This window comes from Dipodomys ordii, unplaced genomic scaffold (assembly GCF_000151885.1).
Source record: "Dipodomys ordii isolate 6190 unplaced genomic scaffold, Dord_2.0 Scaffold76, whole genome shotgun sequence".
NCBI classification, from domain to species: Eukaryota; Metazoa; Chordata; class Mammalia; order Rodentia; family Heteromyidae; genus Dipodomys; species Dipodomys ordii.
In genome coordinates, this window is record NW_012267292.1 from 10,546,351 (window position 1) to 10,564,723 (window position 18,373).

Genomic DNA, 18,373 nt, shown 5'->3' on the forward strand with positions numbered 1-18,373 from the left:
AACTAGCCAAATGCCAGGCTGGAGGTATGTTTCAAAGAAAGAGCACCTTCTATGAGCAAGCAAGTGAAGAGAGTGTAAAGCCCCAGGACTGACACATACACAAAAAATTTAGTATCAAATGTCTTGTTTTAGATAAAAAACTACTGGTGCTAGAGTAAAACTTAGTGGAAGTGTCTGCCTAATGTGCATTAAAAATAAAACTACCATTTATCGGCTATATAATCTGACAGCTATTTAGCCTTTAATCTAGTAATGCAGCCTACATCTTACCACCATTCCTTCCCTACCTCCCACCATCCTTAGTACCTAGAATATGAGAAGCCCTGGACTCTATCCTTAGTACCACAATAAAATTAATGTTGAAAATATGAGCACTGAAGGTTCAGCACTTAGTATGTAATCTTAAAATGTAAACATTGGTTATTACATATTTCTCCTGGGTGCTAAGCTTTTACTCTTTTTATACTGGCTTGTAACTATTGTAGGGCTTATATAATGGGAAATTTCAGTTATTTTACCTATGTCTTCAAATTCCAATGCTCTGTTAAGTACTGCACTTAAGCTATAATGGTCATATTTCATTGTGAGCAATGAGAATTACAAATGAAAGTTTTACTTTAGAAATCTTAGGAATAGCAAACTTTTAACCCATAGTTTTTCTTGTGAACTCTTCAGCTTCTGTTGTGGATAATGTACATTCCTAGGGTCCAGTGCCTTTGTTAATGTTAACACCCACATCTGTGATATGACATGAAGAGCGAGTAAAATCTAGTATACTGAGATGCATTTTCTCTCTGTAATCCCATAAAGTGAGTTTAGTATTTCTGCACCACTGAAGAGGTAGTGAAACTTTTGTGTTTGTGATCTGTCCTGGAAGCTTGTCAGACTACCCTAAGTCTCCTACTTTTTTCCCTCTGATTTGCTCTGAATATGCCAATTAAGGGTTGTATATTATATATTAGTGGTAGATAGCAGGTGAGTGATAGAATATCAGAATTGTATGTCAGCTTGATTCTGTAGTTTCTTTAAAGCATAAATCAGCTAAAATTTAAAAATGTAGTTGGGCATGGTGGCTCACTCATACCTATAATCCTAGCTATTCAGCAGATGGAGACTAAGACTTTGGTTCAATACCAGTTGGACTTTAAAAGGTGACATCTCTGATACATAGGAAATACAAAGTGGATTGAAGTCCAGGCCAGAGTAGGCATAAATAATTAGGCTTGAAAAAAATAAAAAGGTATGTGGCTCAAGTTGTAGAACATCTGCTTATAAAGTGTAAGATGTAGCAGGGCACTATTGGCTTATGACTGTAATCCTAGCTACTCAGGAGGCTGAGATCTGAGGATCGCAGTTCAAAGCCAGCCCAGGCAGGAAAGTCCGTTAGACTCCTTTCTCCAATAAACCACCAAAAAATCAGAAGTGGCACTGTGGCTCAAGTGGTAGAGTGCTCTCCTTGAGCTGAAAAGCTGAAGGACAGCACCCAGGCCCAGAGTTCAAGCCCCACAACAGACAAAGAGCATGGCTCTTTATGAGCCTGGCATTGTGGCTATGTAGGTCTTTCCTTGCCTCTTCTGGTTAGTTCTTATTGCCAGAGGAGAGAAGTGTGTTGCTTTTAGGAGTGGAGTGTGAATGGCCATTTGCCTATAAAAATGATTTTCTAGTTTGACTACTACTTGCCTTTAGCTGTTTTCATCAGAAAAATGTGGCTTAGCCTTCTTGCTACATTGAGTTGGCTCTCCTGTGATGCAGTCATCGTCACCCTTTCCAGCGCTTCTAGATTCTGTGTCTTAACTTTCAACAACCTTCCAGATATAGATGCATCACTACAAAGGGTTATTCCAGGTGGGTTTAGGCCTTCTTTAAGTTAACTGACCTTTGTATTTTAAATATGAGTGACACTGAATGGACATCTCATTTGTAGGCTCAGGGAAGAATTTATGGGAAAATAAAAGAGGAAAACTTTGTTAGTCCTAAAGAAGAGGTAAAACTTGAAGCTCATATCAGAGTGCCATCCTTTGCTGCTGGGAGAGTTATTGGAAAAGGAGGCAAAACGGCAAGTACTTCAACAAAACTTGTCCAGGGGGTATGAAAGGGAAAACATTGAAAAGTACTTGAAGAGTTCCCCTTGAATTTTGGCTAATTTGTAAAAAGCAGGACAATCTTGACCAAGGTTTGGAGAAGACTGCCTATTACTCTCTGCACACTGGTATCAGCAAGTAGCTGATACATATTTCAGACTGCTTTGTGTGAGAATGGTCCCATATTTATAAAGTGTTTTCAACATTGTCTTGTTGGCTTTAAACTCTTATTATATGCTGAAAAGGACATGAACTAAATACTAACTGAAAAATCAAATGATTTCCCATCTTTACCTAACATAGCCTCTTAGTCATTTCCAAAACTATTTGCAACTTTGAAGAAATGGACAACTAAATCTTTAGGATTTGAATGTTGTTTTGCCAATCCCTTGTGTCAATGGGCAAATCAGTTTCTTTGGAATGAGCCTTAATTGAAGAAGCTATAGCTTCAATTGTCTTAAAATGGGGACAATTGTCTTTAAGCTAGTAGATTCAATGGAATTTATAGAGCCTGGAGAATAGAATGTATAGAGGGATTAGTAGTAGTTGTGTCTTATTCCACTTTAGTATGATTTTGCATTTCAGGTGAATGAACTCCAGAATTTGTCAAGTGCTGAAGTTGTTGTCCCTCGCGACCAGACACCTGATGAAAATGACCAAGTTGTTGTCAAAATAACTGGTCACTTCTACGCTTGCCAGGCAAGTGGGCTCTTTGCTCCTCAGATGGAAGCAGTTCTGCATGGATGCTCTTGCCCCATGCAATATTTACAAATATTTAATGTTTGGGGGGGCATTGTGTTTTTATTATAAAGAGGTAAGGTCTTGACATGTTGCTTAGGCTGGCCCCAAACTGCTGGATTCAAACAGTTGATATTGAATTCTTTGCCCAGTGTGTATCAATGTGTGGGCAGTCTTCAGGGCCACACTGTTCTCTGAATTGTGTTGTAAAACCCTTGAAAAATAATTTTCCTCATTTGTATTTCAAGATTAATTTCTACAAACCCTAAGTAGTACCTCACTTTCTATAATAGTAGGATTAAAAATGCACGTGACTGTGCCAGACTTAACTTACTTCCTTAGCCCCTCTAAGAAGAGATGGGGAGAACTTTGGTTCAAAACCAGCCTGGGCCAAAAAGTTTGCAAAAACCTGTGATCTTAACTATAGGAGGCTTACACAGGAGACAATTTAGGTTTGAGAGCTGCTCACAGATAAAAAAGGTTAAGACCCCATCCTAAAAAGTAAAGCAAAAAGGGCTGAAGGACAGGACTAGTGGTAGAGCACCTGCTTAGCAAGTACAAGTCTCTGGGATCAAACTCCAGTACCACCAAAACCCCAAAAAGTTTAGAAACTTCTGATCATGCAGGTTTTTTTTTTTTCAAAGCTATGTCTTTTTTTTTAGGTTGCCCAGAGAAAAATTCAGGAAATTCTGACTCAGGTAAAGCAGCACCAACAGCAGAAGGCTCTGCAAAGTGGACCACCTCAATCAAGGAGGAAGTAAAGGCTCAGGAAACAGCCCACCACAGAGGCAGATGCCAAACCAAAGACAGATTGCTTAACCAACAGACGGGCGCTGACCCCATCCAGAACCACATGCACAAGTTTTTACCTAGCCAGTTGTTTCTGAGTACCAGGCAACTTTTGAACTCCTGTCTCTGTGAGAATGTATACTTTTATGCTCTCTGAAATGTATGACACCCAGCTTTAAAAAAGATAAGGGGGAGGGGGAGAAAGAGAAGAGCTCTGCACTTCCCTTTGTAATCTCACATATAACAGATATTCTAATTCTTCTTGATATCCCCTATATAATGCCAGAAATTGGCTTAAATCATGTAGCCACTAAATTCATCAAATGAATAAATTAAAAGTAGATTGCTCCTAAATCCAATTGTCAAATTGGATCCAAATCCAATTACCACAGGAACTTAATTAAATGTTAAGTCATTAGCATAGGAAAACCATTTCATTTTTATCTAACACTAACAACACAAATAACCTAAGGGAAGTGCTAAATGGTGTTGGCAGGGGAATTAAATGTGCATTTTTACTCAACTACCTCAGGTACAGTAATACAGTGAAAAGCAAATTGTTCCTTTTTTGAAAATTTTATATACTTTAAGTCCAACCATTTTTTAAAAAAAAATTAAAATTCAGTAACCTCTATCAGCTAACAGGCAAATAATTGAGAAAGAAATTTTGCTTCTGGCTGGTGACAATAAAATAGGAAAATTAATTTTGGGCTTTTGGAGGCTATGAGTGGAAAATCCAACAAGTATTCAAAGATATAGAGCAATCAGTGCCTATATTTAGGGAGCAGCCATACCATGTATTTCTTGTTTATAGTTGGGAAGTTTTTGATGATACTAATGGCAAAGTGATGGCAGGAGGCTTTGGAACAGCTGGTTTAAATGGCTTCAGGAGACTTCCGGATTTTTGTTTAGCTATGTGACTGAATGCATAAATATACTTTGTGCTTTTGACTATCATTATATGCATTGATGAAGTGCAGGATTTATACAGGAAAAGTGCGGGCTTGGGCTTGTCTTACAGGATGTTTAACTTGCCAATATACTTCAGACCCAATGATATACACGGATTCCAGAATTGCTTTGTGAAGAGATGGTGACAGTGTTTGAAGGCACTGTCATGTATTTTGAAGATTTTTAAGCAGTGGATAATTTTTTTTAACTTCACCTAAACTATTATGTAGAATATAGCAGGACTTCTGTATACCCTGCAAGCAGTTATTTGAAAATAAGTCAAAAGGTAGAGAATGCAAGGGAACAGTTTTGTGAATATAATTTGAATGACTGTGAAAACATCTGACTGTTGATACAGAATTCTTTGCCCAGTATGTACAAATGTGTGGGTGGTCTCCAGGGCCACGCTGCTCTCTAAATTGTTTTTCTGTTGCTTTTGTTCACAAGATGATCACAGTCATCACATTACACTGATCTGATGGGTGTTATAAAACCCTTTAAAAATCATTTTTCCTCATTCATATTTCAAGATTAACGTCTACACACTCTAGGTAAATTTTCTGAAGATCAGTATATAAGACATATGAAAATGATTTGAAATGTCTTCCTAAATGCTTTCTAAAAACAATTTTATTTTGTAGTTTTAGCCAAAAAGTGCCCTTTTCATTGAATTCATCTTGCATTTTTTCCCCATACAATGAATTTAAATTACTAAAATAAAATCATGGACTTACTTGCTTTTTGGTTGGATTTCAAGTGAGATGTGTTTAAGGCCAGAGCTCTTCCTCAATATTTGATTTTTTTTTACCCAGTATTTGATGTTTTAAAAATACAGATAGGTGCTGAATTTATAGCTGCTGGTTTAAATTCTGCCGTATTTCACTTCTAGCCTTTGTTTGGCAAATCATGTTTTACTTTCATTTAAGCACCGGTAGTTTGGAGTATCTGGTACTAAGAATAATTCTATAATTGAGTTTTGTACTCACCATAAATGGATCATTCCTCATCTATAATGTGCCACAAATGCAGCTTCATTTTCCAGATACCCTGATGCAGAATAAAATTTTTCATTGTTAGTTTGTTCCGTACTATTTTCAGATGAATGTGAATGTTCTACTTCTTGAACAGATTTTGAACAATGATATATGGCAGTGCTAAAATATGCACCACTTTCTGATCAGTTTTCTTCAGCTCCTGAAACATTAATGAGGACAATGAACAATATTGCCTATAAACTATAGGTTCCAGGAATTTACTCCGAATATGCTGGTGTTTACTACTGACCTCTTACCTCAAAGTAGTAGCATTCAGAGTGAGGCAATATTGTTACTGTAGATAGAGTAAATTTGAGAACAGCACTCAATCACAAGAACCAGCACTAATATTTAGGAACTCCTGTTGGGATCTCAGTGACAAAGACAATACTTTAAGCCATTTATCTACAGTACCTGTGTGTCAGTTGGCATAAGTGCCCACCCATGAGGTAAATCAGAATGGTTCTAGCTGTAAAACTCAGAAGGTAAGATTTAGGACCTCTATTTTCCAATAAGTGACTCAATCCAAGTCTGAAGTGACTAAGTTTTATTCACATTTGAATTCCATTGTTGCCAGGGATGAAGTATCATCTTCTATTCCAAGAATGAAGTCTTCAGGTAATGTTTCAGGTGCTATCTGAGATAATTGATCATCATAAGAACGTAGGGTCCATAATTTCTCTAATTCATAGGTTTCTCTGGTTTCTGGGAGCATCAAATGAATCACCATGCTGCCTATTAGGGACAAACAAGAGTTATAGTGAAGAAACAATTCATATTTATTCTGTTTTCACAACCTCGATTTAGTATGAATCTGGGACACTGGAACAGTGGTTCCAAGATCAACATTACCTAGGAACTTTTTAGAAGGGCAAGTAATTGTGGACCCTGTCCCAGAAAACATAACAGCTGCAGAAGTGATAACATCCAGAGGTAAATTATGTCAACATGTATCAATGCTGACCCAAGTGAAAATGATCTGTTGGATTCCACTTGGGAGAATTCTTCATGAATATCACAAACAGTCCAGAAACAAAGGTGGTCAGTACTACCAAGGTTTATTGTCTTAGCAGAAACAGTCTATCAAACAGCAGTGTTCTAAGGGACAAGAAATCTGTAGGGACTACTCTCATACTGGTCAACATGCTACAAGGTATTGCCAAGACCACAAGATGAACTGATCCAAAATACTATTGTTGACAAAGCTGAAAAACTTCTAGTGTTGGTATCTACCCACAAGGGGCAAACATGTCCTATTTCCTGGTAATTATAAAAGGCACCCTAATCTTAGGTTATTCTCATTACGCTCTATACATATTTCAGCTGGTCCTCTGTTGCCAAATGGGTTCTAAGACTGAATGAACTATTTAAAAAAATCTGTTCTCTACTTCCAGAATAATCGTGTGTCATCTGCTGGTATCTATGAACCTGGAAGGACAACTCAGGATAAAATCTCAAACTGCTCATATTCTTAATATAGTGTTGGAAGATTATGGCCAAGCTTACATATATCCTCTATCCTCACACCATACTCCTTTTTCTACTACATTAAAGGATCTATCCTATCTGAACCATGATATTCATCCTGTTCACCTTCTGGTCCCAGGTGGTTAGATACCAATATCAATGTGTTCCTCAGGAGTATATATTCTAGAATATTTTGATTAAGTAAAGCTTCCCTTTCACTTAAGACTAATTGAGAGTTATTAAATAAAATTCACCCACCAATTTTAAAGTGACTTACCAAAATCCACACACAGCCAGTCATCAGTTTCCTTCCCTTCAATCTTAACATGAGGCTCACTTTTACATTTTAGATATTTGTACTGAAAAAGACAAGCCATATGTGAAAAGGTGAAGGAAATCTCTGCTTGCAGGATCTAGTGGCATTTTTCTTAGTCTGAATTTGGAGGCTAACTTGCTTAACATATCTATACCCTTCTACATTGGCTGATAGGACTAGCTTTGAGACAATTCTATCTTCTATATCACTTTCCCAAATGCCTCTGAGAGGTTAACCTATATCATCTTTTGTGCTGGTCAAATTGCTCTTTACTCTTGGAGAAAGCAGATGCCCCTTTCCTGTTTTAAGGCTAGGCCTTTTCAGTACTATTGATTTTATAGGTCTTAATAAATTTTAAAAGAATGTTTTCTGATCACAATGGAGCATGATCATTTCATACTAGAAATCAACAGCATGAAAACTGGAATATGTGCAAATTAAACGGTATACTATCTTAACCAGTGGGTCAAAGAAACTGCACAGAATATAAATATTTTGAGACAAATAATACATTGCTAGGTAGGAGATTTTGTAGATGTGATAGATTACAACAACCTGAGTTTACACAGTAAGGATCTAGAAAATGAAGCCATGCGTGGTAGCTCACTCATACACTAAGGAAATGGAGATCAGGAAAATTTGGTTTGAATTTCTAGGCTTGAGGGCAGCCTAGGAAAAAGAACATCCCCATCCCTCCAAATTCTACCAATAGAAAGCTGGGTGTAACAGGGAACACTTGTCATCCCAGCCAAGGCAAAAAGTAAGAACTTATCTTAAAAAACAACCACATCCAAAAAACAACTGACTAGAGCTATGCTCAAGCAGCATAGCACTTGCCTGGGAAGTTCAAGGCTTTGAGTATTTGACCAGTACCCTCACCCCTAAAATAGAAAACTCTATGCTATGAAACACTCAAAGATGGCAGGAGATAATTAGGATTCACAACAAAAATAGATAAATGCAAGATTTGGTTCTTCAGAGGTATAACAGAATTAATAAATCTTCAGGTAGACTCTTGGTCAATTAAAGGATCTACTAAAACCAGAAATAAAAAAGGGAACATTATTACCAGGGTAAGAAAAATATAAAAGATTGTAAGTCCTATGAACAATTGTATACCCATAAATTAGATATCTAGATAGAACAAACTGCTAGAAATACAAAACCTACCAAGACTGAATCATGAAGTAATAAATATAATGTCCAAATAGATCTAGAACTAGGAAAGGGATTGAATCCCCCAACAAAGAAATGCCTTGGACAAGACAGCTTCACTGATGAATTATACATTTTTTTTAAATGAAAGAATAATCCTTGGAAATGTAACAATGAAATCTCTCATTGTATATAACTAAATAAAAGCTAATAAACAGTCCTCAAAATATTAAGGAGGAAGGAATGTCTAATTCTGACACAAAACCTAAAAGATTACAAGATAATTAGTTTTATGTCCCCATTAAACAAGACACAGATGTCTTAACAAAGTATTAGCATACAAAATTCAACAGCACATTCAAAGGATTATGTAACATCAAATAAGATTTCTAGAATATAGTAGAATGGAAAAACACATGATCATGTGAGTTAGTACATGTGACAAAACTAAAATTAGTAAACAAAAAACAAACACCTAGGAAAGAAAGGGGGAGAAGGCACTCATAATAATACATATTGTATAAAAGTAGAAAAATTGGAGGGCATGGGTTGGGAGGAATAGGGGAGAATGATGAAAGGGGTGATATTGATCAAGATGCATTGTACTTAAAAATTGACATCTTGAATGGTAACACCTTTGTACAATTAAATAAAAATATAATTTTTTAAAAGACCATCTCAATGTAAAAAGGCCATATATGTAAAACACATACTCAATGGCTTAAAAAAAGTGAAAGCTTTTCATCTTCAGAATAAGTCACAAAGGTAAGCCTGGCTTTTGATACTTCTATGCAACAACAAATTGGAATTTCTACACAGCATTTTCACAAAAGAAAAAGCACAGAAAAGAGTAAAATGATTTCTGTAGACCTGATGTCATGCAGAGAACACTTAAAGATGCCACCAACCAGCGCCGCCCCCCCCACCCCCAACAGAACTAAAAATCAACTACCCAGAAATCAGCTTCACTTCTTCTATTCATTAGGCAATCTGAAATGGAAACACTTAGCAATAAACCTAGCAAAGGAGAAAAAAAGGACTTGCATACTTGAAATCAAACAACATTGCCAAAAGAACAATACCAATAAATGAAAAAATAGCCTATGTTTGTAGATTGAAAGTATATCTTTTCATTTGCATCCCACAGCTCAAACTCCCTTCCTGAGCTCCTTTTTGCTAAAAGTGCTCTAACCACTTGAGCCAGAGTCACTTCCATTTTTTCCTGGGATTAATTGGAAATAGGAGTCTCACATGCAGAAAAGCTCATGGCTGCTATGAATTGAGATCCTCAAGATCTCAGGCTGTGGAGTAGCCAGGATTACAGGTGTGAGTTACCAGCACCCAGCTTGAAAGACAGTATTTTTTTCAATGTCAATACTACTCAAAACATTCAACATAATCCTTATCAAAATCCAATGATATTTTCAAAAGAAAAAGAAAAATCCATTCTAAGTCTATACAGATTCTCAAGTGAACCTTAACAGTTATAAACAATTCTGAAAAAGGAAATTAAAGATCTCTAATTCCCTGATTTAAAAACTTAATACTGGGATTGGGCGCTGTTTGCTTGGCATGCTTGAGGCCCTGTGTTTCAGCTCCTAGCACCAAAACAAAAGACTTGGTGTAAAGCTAAAATAATCAAAACACTGGTATTTGCATACCGTCAGACCTACAGACCAATGGAAGATTTCAGGAATAAACTTTCATCCATATGGCCAAATGATATTCAGCAAGGCTGCTAGGGAAAATCAAGTCTTCAATAAACAGTGCTGAGGAACCTGGATGTTTATATAGAAAAGCTTCTATCTAAAAAAAGCTTTAAATATGGGGTTGGACCCCTCTGTATACCTTCACCTTTATAAGAACAATAAAAAATTGTTTAAAAATGTGGAGTGGGAGGCACGGCTTGGCTGGTAAGTACCAGTCAATGAGTGAAAGCATCAGATACCAACTTTGTGTACAGATGGAGATAGGGGGACTTAAAATGGATGAAATACCTAAGACCTAAGTATCAAACTAGGAAGAAAACAGAAAGCTTCACAATGTGGATTTGGCAATGATTTCTTGGCTATATCAAAGGCACAGCCAACAAAGGAAAAAAATAGTGAACTGGACTCATCAAAATTGAATACTTTTGGAGCTAAGAAAGGGGATGAAGCTCAGTACTAAATCACTTGCCTGGCATGTCTGAGGACATGGGTTTGATTCCCAGCAAAACACACAATACCACTTTACACATCAAATGACAATGGTAACAAAATAGGCCATCTATAGAATGGCAAGAAATACTTATAAATTACATACTTGATAAGGAATTAACACCCAGAAAATAGAAGAACTCTTACAACCAAAAAATGGTTTTTAAATCAAGACTGATTTAAAGTGGACCAACAGAGTAGACTGCTGGTGGCTCAAACCTGTAATTCTAAATACTCAGGAGGCTGAGATCTGAGAATGGTGTTTTAAAGCCAACCCATGTAAGTCCATGAGACTCCAATTAACCACCAAAATTAGCTGAAAGTTGCTATGTGGCACAAGTGGTAAAGTGCTTGCCTTGCATGCATGAAGCCCTGAGTTCTGTTCCACAGTACCACATGAACAGAAAAAGCCAGAAGTGGCACTGTGGCTCAAGTGGTAGAGCGCTAGCCTTGAGCTGAAGAGCTGAGGGACAGTGCCCAGACCCAGAGTTCAGGCCCCACAATCACCACCACTACCAACAAAAAAACACTACCACCAACAAAAAAACTCAGGGACAGGGATCAGGCCCTGAATTCAAGTCCCAGGACTGGCACAAAGCAACAACAAAATAAAGCCAGGTGCCAGTGGATCAAGCTTGTAATCCCAGCTACTCGGGGCTGAGATCCAAGGATCATGGTTCAAAGCCATTCAGCACAGGAAGGTCAGGAGACTACTGTCAGCTCCAATTAACCACCAAAAAGCCAGAAGTAGAGCAGTGGCTTAAGTAGCAGAGTGTTAACCTTGAGCATGACCCTGAGTTCAAGCTGTAAGACTGGGGAGTGGGGGAGGAAAGTGGGCAAATGTCTATTTCTAGTTTGCAAAAATATGTAAATTGCAAATCATTACAAAAATATGACATCACTAATTATTACAGGAATCCAAATCAAAACCACAGTGAAATAGGGATGCTGCTGAAAGGCACAGTACCTACCTAGCATGAAGGGGAACCTGGGTTTTATCCCCAGCAGTTGAGGATGGAAAAATGGCACCAGAGTATGAAGAATATGTTTTGGTTAGAATGTGGAGTAATTAGAAACCTTGTAAGAATGTAAACTGGTATAGTAATTATGGAAGAGAACATAGTAGAGTCTCTGAAAGTTAACAGAATGACCAGCAGTTCCACATTTGGTTATATATCTAGAATTAAAAGCAAGTTTACTGCACTATTCATAACAGCCAAAGTTGGAAGCAACCCAAGCGGCTATCAATGGATGAATGGCTAAAACAATGACCTACATACATTTAGTAGAATATTACTCTACCTTAAAAAAGAAAAGGGCACCAGGAACTAGTGGTTCAAGTCTGTATCCTAGCTATTCAGGAAGCTGAGATTTGAGGATCGTAGTTCAAAGTCAATCCAGACAGAAAAGTCCAATGAAACTCTATCTCCAATTAATCACTAAAAAACCAGAAGAGCAGGTATGGCTTAACTGGTAGAGTGCCAGCTTTGAGTAAAAAACCCAAGTGAGAGCAAAAGGCTCTGAGGTCAAGCCCTAGGACTGGCACAAAAGAAAGGAGCTGAGGGTGTTTCTCAGTGGTGTTTGTCTAGTAATGTACAAGCCCCTGGGCTAGATCCCAGCAAAAACACCCCCTAGTACATTCTATGTAGAGGACCCTTAAAGACATGATCTGAGTACTCACTAAAGGACAAACACTGTGTGATTCTACCTATGTGAGATACTAAGAACTTCATAGGCAACAAAGCATGGTAGCTGCATGTGGAAGAGGAAATGGAGACTTATTGTTTGGAATTATAGTTATTTAATCAGTTCAGAATTTCAGTTTTGCAAGGTAAAGTCCTCAGTAGTAATGATTGCAATGTAAACTGTAAACAAAAAAATAATTACCAGCCAAGCACCAGTAGTTCATGCCTATAATCCTAGCTACTCAGGAGACACAGATCTGAGGATCATAGTTCAAAGCAAGCCCCGGCAGGAAAATTTGTGAGATTCTTACCCAAAATTAACCACCAAGAAACGGGAAGTAGAGCTGTGGCTCAAAGTGGTAGGTCACTAGCCTTGAGCACAAACAGTTCAGAAACAGCATCTGGGCCTTTAGTTCAAGCCCCAATACCAGCACAAAAACCAACAAGAAACAGTTATAGGCCCTGTATTATACATATTCTACCACAAACTTTTTTAAATCTTACATTTCTCTCCATTCTAATTACTTTGTAAAAGTTCTAGTCCCTTAATTTTCCTCTTAGAGAATCTTATCTGAAAAACATCTCATTCTTTTTATATCCCCAAGTCCAATTGTCATTACTGAGTCTTCATATTATTCCATGACACTGTATCTGATAGAAACCCTGGCTTACAACTCTTCCCCATACTCTCCTGGTTCTCTTCTCTCTCCACTTTTTAGGATCTTTCTGTTCTATCACACTATACCAGGCCTATTTTTAGACCCCTTCTTATTTTACAATCCTTTTCTAAGAAATTCCAGCTATTCTTCTGATCTTGCCTTAGGCCAATTTTCAACAATGCCAGAAAATTCTATTATCCTATAGAATGGTGGCAGAATCAGCTAGATGCTGCCAAGTGGTTTCAAGATACAGTCCAATTGGAAAATGTGCCCGCCTTCCTTTTCTCACTTGATAAGATTTATGAGTTAATAGAGCAAGGACTACATCATTTTTACTTTCCCAATACTAAGCATAATGTTGGGAAACACTAGACATACTCAGATATTCAAATTTAACCTTAGACAAGCACTGTCCAGATTATTTTGTATATTGTAAATGTTTTGTAGATCTCTAGTATAGTAGCAAATTTTGAAGTGTAACCAGTGCAACTGAGTACTAGAACAAATAGAATTTGTGAGTTTAACTTACAACTAAATAGTCTCTTATGGTTAATGGCCACCATATTTTAGTATTATTCTAGAAATCTTTCTGACTTATACAGTTTTCTAGCTTGCCCTTTTTTTTTGTGGTTGTGGTTACAAAAGACAGAAAATAATTTTACTCGAAAGAGTTGAATACATCCTAGATTTTTCCCTACCAAAAAAACATACAATGAACTCTTGCAGACTTCCTGTGTAACCTAAGTTACATAATAAGTGTTGCTCCTCCATTTGATCCACTGACACTATTCCCCTGAGCTAATGGTCCAAAAGAGAAAAGAAAGCATCCTACCATTTTCACAATGTAGTAGGCCATAGCATGTATGTGCCGGGTGGAAGTTCCACTACCAATTACAAAGTAATCAGTATACTGCATTTCTGGAGGAACCTTGATCACACAAATATCTCTTGCATTTTCTTGCCTCAGAAGTGAAACCAGCATATCGATGTCAAACTTGAGACCAGTATGATCTGAAATGCATAAATGTTTATCAGCCAAGTAGAAGACAGACATGTGTGATCCAGAGAAGCAGGCAGAGACATAAATGTGTCCCAGAGAAAGTAAAACTGCTTCTCCTTCAGATGATCCAAAATATTTTCAAGACAGCAGAGTCTAAGCCTCCTGAAAGTTAAACCTGAGAAACAGTTTCATGTGTTCCCGCTCAGCTTTTACAGCCAGAATATTTGGTTATCCAGAGCCACTCTGCATCATTTGCTAGTACCAACAGTAAGTAGAACGAACCACAGATTACTGGCAAATGACTTTCTATTCACTGTTACTGAAATGTGCAATACACTTCAAACTCAGAAATGCTTTACAAAGAACAAAAGGGAGTAGCACAATGTGGGGAGGGGGTGACATCCTGGGTCTATTAAATTGAATCCCACTCATAAAAGGTTACAGAACTAGAAATGTGAGCTGGAAGGGCTCAAATAGTATCTATTTCACAGTCTTCCACTGAGATAAACTCAGCAGCCTAAGATTTAAAAAAAAATCTAAAATTCATTTCTCATTTTTCAACCATCAAATTTTCCTTACAAAGCAATCCAGATTATTAACTTATCTATGAAAATATTTTTTTCATGCAGCGATTTAGATAGTTTGTTCTTCAGTTTGGAGTAGAAGTCTGTAAATGTATAGCTCTCTTACTAGAACTTTCTCCAAAGAACCAAACAGCAAATAAATCCATTGCATCACCTGGTAAAAGTGGCTCATTCCTGTGATCCTAGCTGCACAGGAGGCTTGCGATCTGAGAAGCTAGCCTAGACAGACAAATCCGCGAGTCTCTCATCACAAATTACCAGCAAAAAGCCAAAAGTGGGGTTATGACTCAAGTGGTAGTGCGCCAGCAATGAGCGGGACAAAGCTAGGCGAAAGGCGAGAGTCAGAGTTCAAGCACCGATACCACACGCACACACACACCTTTATCATTATACATCGTAAAAACAATAACTAGATGTTCTTAACCCGGACCCATTTCGGTTCACACACATCCCTTGGCCCAAGCTTCTGGCTCCTCCTCAGAACCCTCAGGCCCAACACATCCCTTCGCAGGAGCCGAGGCGGAGCGAGCCGCGGGTGGACAGCGAGGCTGGGCCGCCAGGGCTCCGGGGTGACCTTCCACAGCGGCCGGCGTCATCTCCCCAGCCCGTTCCTTCACTATGAAACAGGAAGGCTGGCGGCGGAAGCCTTTCAAACAGGTCCCTTCCAGCTCTGAGACTCCGACAGGCACGGAAGCGAACTCGGACCGCCGCGGTCGGCACCGGGACCCGGGAGCCTCCACGCCCGTACCTGCAGCGCCCGGCTCCGCGCGCCCCTCGCCGGCAGCCCGCTCTTCCAACTCAGGCCCATGGTGCAGGCCGCGCACAGGGTACTGTCTCAGACCCGCCCAGCAGGGCGCCGCTCCTACAGGAAACCGTTCCTCAGGCAACAGCTGAAACCCGGACCCCAAAGACACGGCGGGCCGCGCTCCCGCAGAGACAGCCCCGCGCCCCAGGAGCAGCAAAGCGCGGCGCGCCACAGAACCGCCAAGCCCCACCATAGCGGTCGCGGCGCACGACGTCACGGGGCGGGGCCTCGCGAACAGCCCAAACATTACGTCTGCGGTGGGCGGGGCCAGGGTCCGGAGGCGGGGCCGTGGGCGGTGTCTAGAAACAAAAGTGTTCCCAACTTCCCCGCCCGGGTCTGTACGCTGATACCAAACCCTGTGAATCTCCCCAGTCGTAGTTTCTAGGACTGCACATAAAGTTCTTTTACTTTCATAGCTTCTGATTTGATTGATATGGCCAAAGTTGTCTCTGGGTGAAGTGATCCCCTTGTCCAATAATCTGCAGGCAAGATGGCATATTTCATTCTCAAGAAAAACAACTTCTCATCTATGAGTTCAGAGACAAGAGTTGACGGGTCTCCATCCTTAATGTGAGTTACCAAAACCCATTTGAAGTTAGGTGCCGGTGGCCCAAGCCTGTGATACTAGCTACGCAGGAGGCTGAGATCTGAGGATCATTTTTTTCCGGAGCCAACCTGGGGATGGAAATCGGTGAGACTTTAATCTCTAATTAACCACCAAAAAGCTGGAAATGGGGCTGTGTCTTTGTGGTAGAGCACCAACTGGAGTGAAAAAGCCAAGGGACAGTGCCCAGACCCTGAGTTCGAACCCCAGCACTTGCACTTGCATATACACGCATGCAATTTAAAGCAGCTACACACACACACACACACACACCTGGAGTCCCCAGAGCGTGCCCCAATATCAGTAGGAACAGCAACTTTCTTATGGTGATAAAAGAAAGGCAACAGTCGGAAGCTTGGAGACGCATAAGCTTTGAGACTTATAGAAGCACTGTTAAAGCAAAGCCCCTCCCCTGCTGTTGGGTTGGCAGTGGAGGGGACTTGCTTCCTTGGCTGTCTTAAGGGCTGCAGGTGCTATACGCATGCTCTGAGCTAGCCACCAACAGTCCTGGTGAATCTAAGCAGAAGCAAGACCTTTCAGGCGGAGGGTGATGATTTCTGAGAAAAGCCAAGAAGTCAGGGCTCTCGTTCATTTTGAGTGAAATAGCTTAAATTGTATCCCGATTGGCTAGCTCAGATTGCACACAGAAAACAAAAAGATGGTCAATAATTCATTCTTTAAAGAATTATGAAACGTTCCCAATAGTACAGAAAAAAGAAACTACTTAGATTCAGCAAATGTTTGTTTTGCTATATTTGTTTCAACTCGTCCCCCTCCCCAAAGAAAACCGTACAGATTCAGCTGAAGCTCCTCCCACCCCGGCTCACCAAGCCCACTGTTAACCGCAGCCCACTGTTTCCTGGGAACCATGCTATGCACACTGGCTTGAAATTAGTATGTATTCATGAACCATTTATGATAGTTCAAATTTTTACTTAAACATTACCATACTGTACAGTGACTTATTGCTGTTATACCTTTGTTCTTTTTGTTTACATTTTCCTAATTACAGTGGTTGAACTGTCTTTTTGTTTTTGTTTTTATTTTTTCCAATATTGGCAATTCAACTCAAGACCTTGTGCATACTAGGCAATGATCTATGATTGAATTACATCCTAATCCTCCACCCCATAGAAACATATTTTCTTTTGTTTGTTTGTTAGTACTGGGGCTTGAACTCAGGGCCTGGGCTCCGTCCCTGAGTTGCTTTTGCTCAAGGCTAGCACTCTACCACTTGAGCCATGGTACCACTTCCAACCTTTTCTGTTTATGTGGTACTGAGGAATCAAACCCAGGGCTTCATGTATGCTAGGCAATCACTCTACCACTAAGCCACATTCCCAGCCCCAAACATATTTTATATGTCTATTAGAGTTCTTTTTTGAGTTCTCTGTTAGCTAACCTTTGGCATTTTAAAAAATTCTTTTTAGAAGTTCTTGTGTGTGTGAGAGAGAAGGGGGGGAGAAAGAGAGAGAGGGAGAACTGGGGTGTACTGGGGCTTGAACTTAGGATCTCAAACTGTCTCTTAGCTTTTGGCTCACCGCTGAAGGCTGATGCTCTACCACTTGAGGCACAGCTTCACTTTGAGCTTTTCGGTAGTTAATTAGAGAAAGAAGATTCATGGACTTTTGCTGTTCAGGTTAGCTTCAAACCCTAATTCTCCGATCTGAGCCTTCTGAGTAACTAAGATTACAGATGTGAGCCTCCAGTATCTGGCTTGAAAGCAGTAGTTTTTAAAAGGTAGCCAAGAGGATAGGGAGATTCTGAAGAAATCTAAAATGGAAAATTGTTCAAGGCCTCTAATCCTTATGTAAGTGGGGAGGCAGGAGGAAGAGATTTCAAGGTCTCAGAAAACAACAGCTACAATACTACTTTAAACTAACCAACTCACAGCTGACCTCACCCTTAGGGTTAGACTTCAGGCTGGACCTGGGGACAGGAATTTCTCACAAGCAGTCTTAGTCAGTACTCTAACTCCAAAGGCTAAGGCTGACACTTTCACCTCAGAGACAACCCACTTTCAGTCCATAATTGGGGTTCTCAGAATAATATTTGTTTTCCTAATTCACTGAAGAATATTGAACAGGGGCTGGGAAGGTGGCTCCGTGGTAGAGCTTGCCTTGAGCTGAAGAGCTAAGGGATAATGCCCAGGCCCAGAGTTCAGGTCCCACAACTGACAAAAAAAAGAAAGAAAGAAAAGAAAAGAAAAAAAAAAGAATATTGAACAAAGTGTAGAACACGGATTGGCAAATTCTCTTTGTAAAAGGGTAAGAGTAAGTATTTTTAGGCAGTATAGGCCATGTGGTT

General features: G+C 39.5%; 2 protein-coding genes across 3 annotated transcripts in view; one reads left to right on the forward strand and one right to left on the reverse strand.

Moving 5' to 3' along the window:
• The window catches only part of Igf2bp3 (insulin-like growth factor 2 mRNA binding protein 3), a 117,612-nt gene extending 113,507 nt beyond the window's left edge, over window positions 1-4,105 (forward strand). Inside the window, exons 13-15 of one of the 2 annotated variants that reach the window (XM_013024487.1) lie at window positions 1,925-2,056; window positions 2,667-2,780; window positions 3,482-3,796. In XM_013024487.1, the coding sequence (XP_012879941.1) occupies window positions 1,925-2,056; window positions 2,667-2,780; window positions 3,482-3,580 (345 nt within the window). In that variant the 3' untranslated portion in view covers window positions 3,581-3,796. Of the gene's footprint in view, window positions 1-1,924; window positions 2,057-2,666; window positions 2,781-3,481 lie in introns of both variants that reach the window. The other variant, XM_013024488.1, reaches the window with a different exon arrangement.
• A 1,352-nt stretch (window positions 4,106-5,457) lies between these two features.
• On the reverse strand, window positions 5,458-15,661 carry Malsu1 (mitochondrial assembly of ribosomal large subunit 1). The gene is made up of 5 exons (XM_013024489.1): window positions 15,406-15,661; window positions 13,906-14,084; window positions 7,338-7,419; window positions 6,149-6,328; window positions 5,458-5,606 (listed from the first exon to the last, which is right to left on the reverse strand). The coding sequence occupies exons 1-5, from the start codon at window positions 15,653-15,655 to the stop codon at window positions 5,563-5,565; spliced, it is 735 nt and encodes a 244-aa protein (XP_012879943.1). The 5' UTR covers window positions 15,656-15,661; the 3' UTR covers window positions 5,458-5,562.
• Window positions 15,662-18,373: the final 2,712 nt, after the last annotated feature.

What these genes read in the sequence shown, in the direction of transcription:
- Malsu1 (XM_013024489.1), bottom strand. Translation starts at nt 15,655, where the DNA reads ATGGTGGGGCTTGGCGGTTCTGTGGCGCGCCGCGCTTTGCTGCTCCTG. An exon ending in CTGGCTGTGTGTGGATTTTG is followed by an intron (nt 6,329 to 7,337) that starts GTAAGTCACTTT and finishes TGTCCCTAATAG; the next exon opens with GCAGCATGGTGATTCATTTG. An exon ending in GGCAACAATGGAATTCAAAT is followed by an intron (nt 5,607 to 6,148) that starts GTGAATAAAACT and finishes ATTCTGCATCAG; the next exon opens with GGTATCTGGAAAATGAAGCT.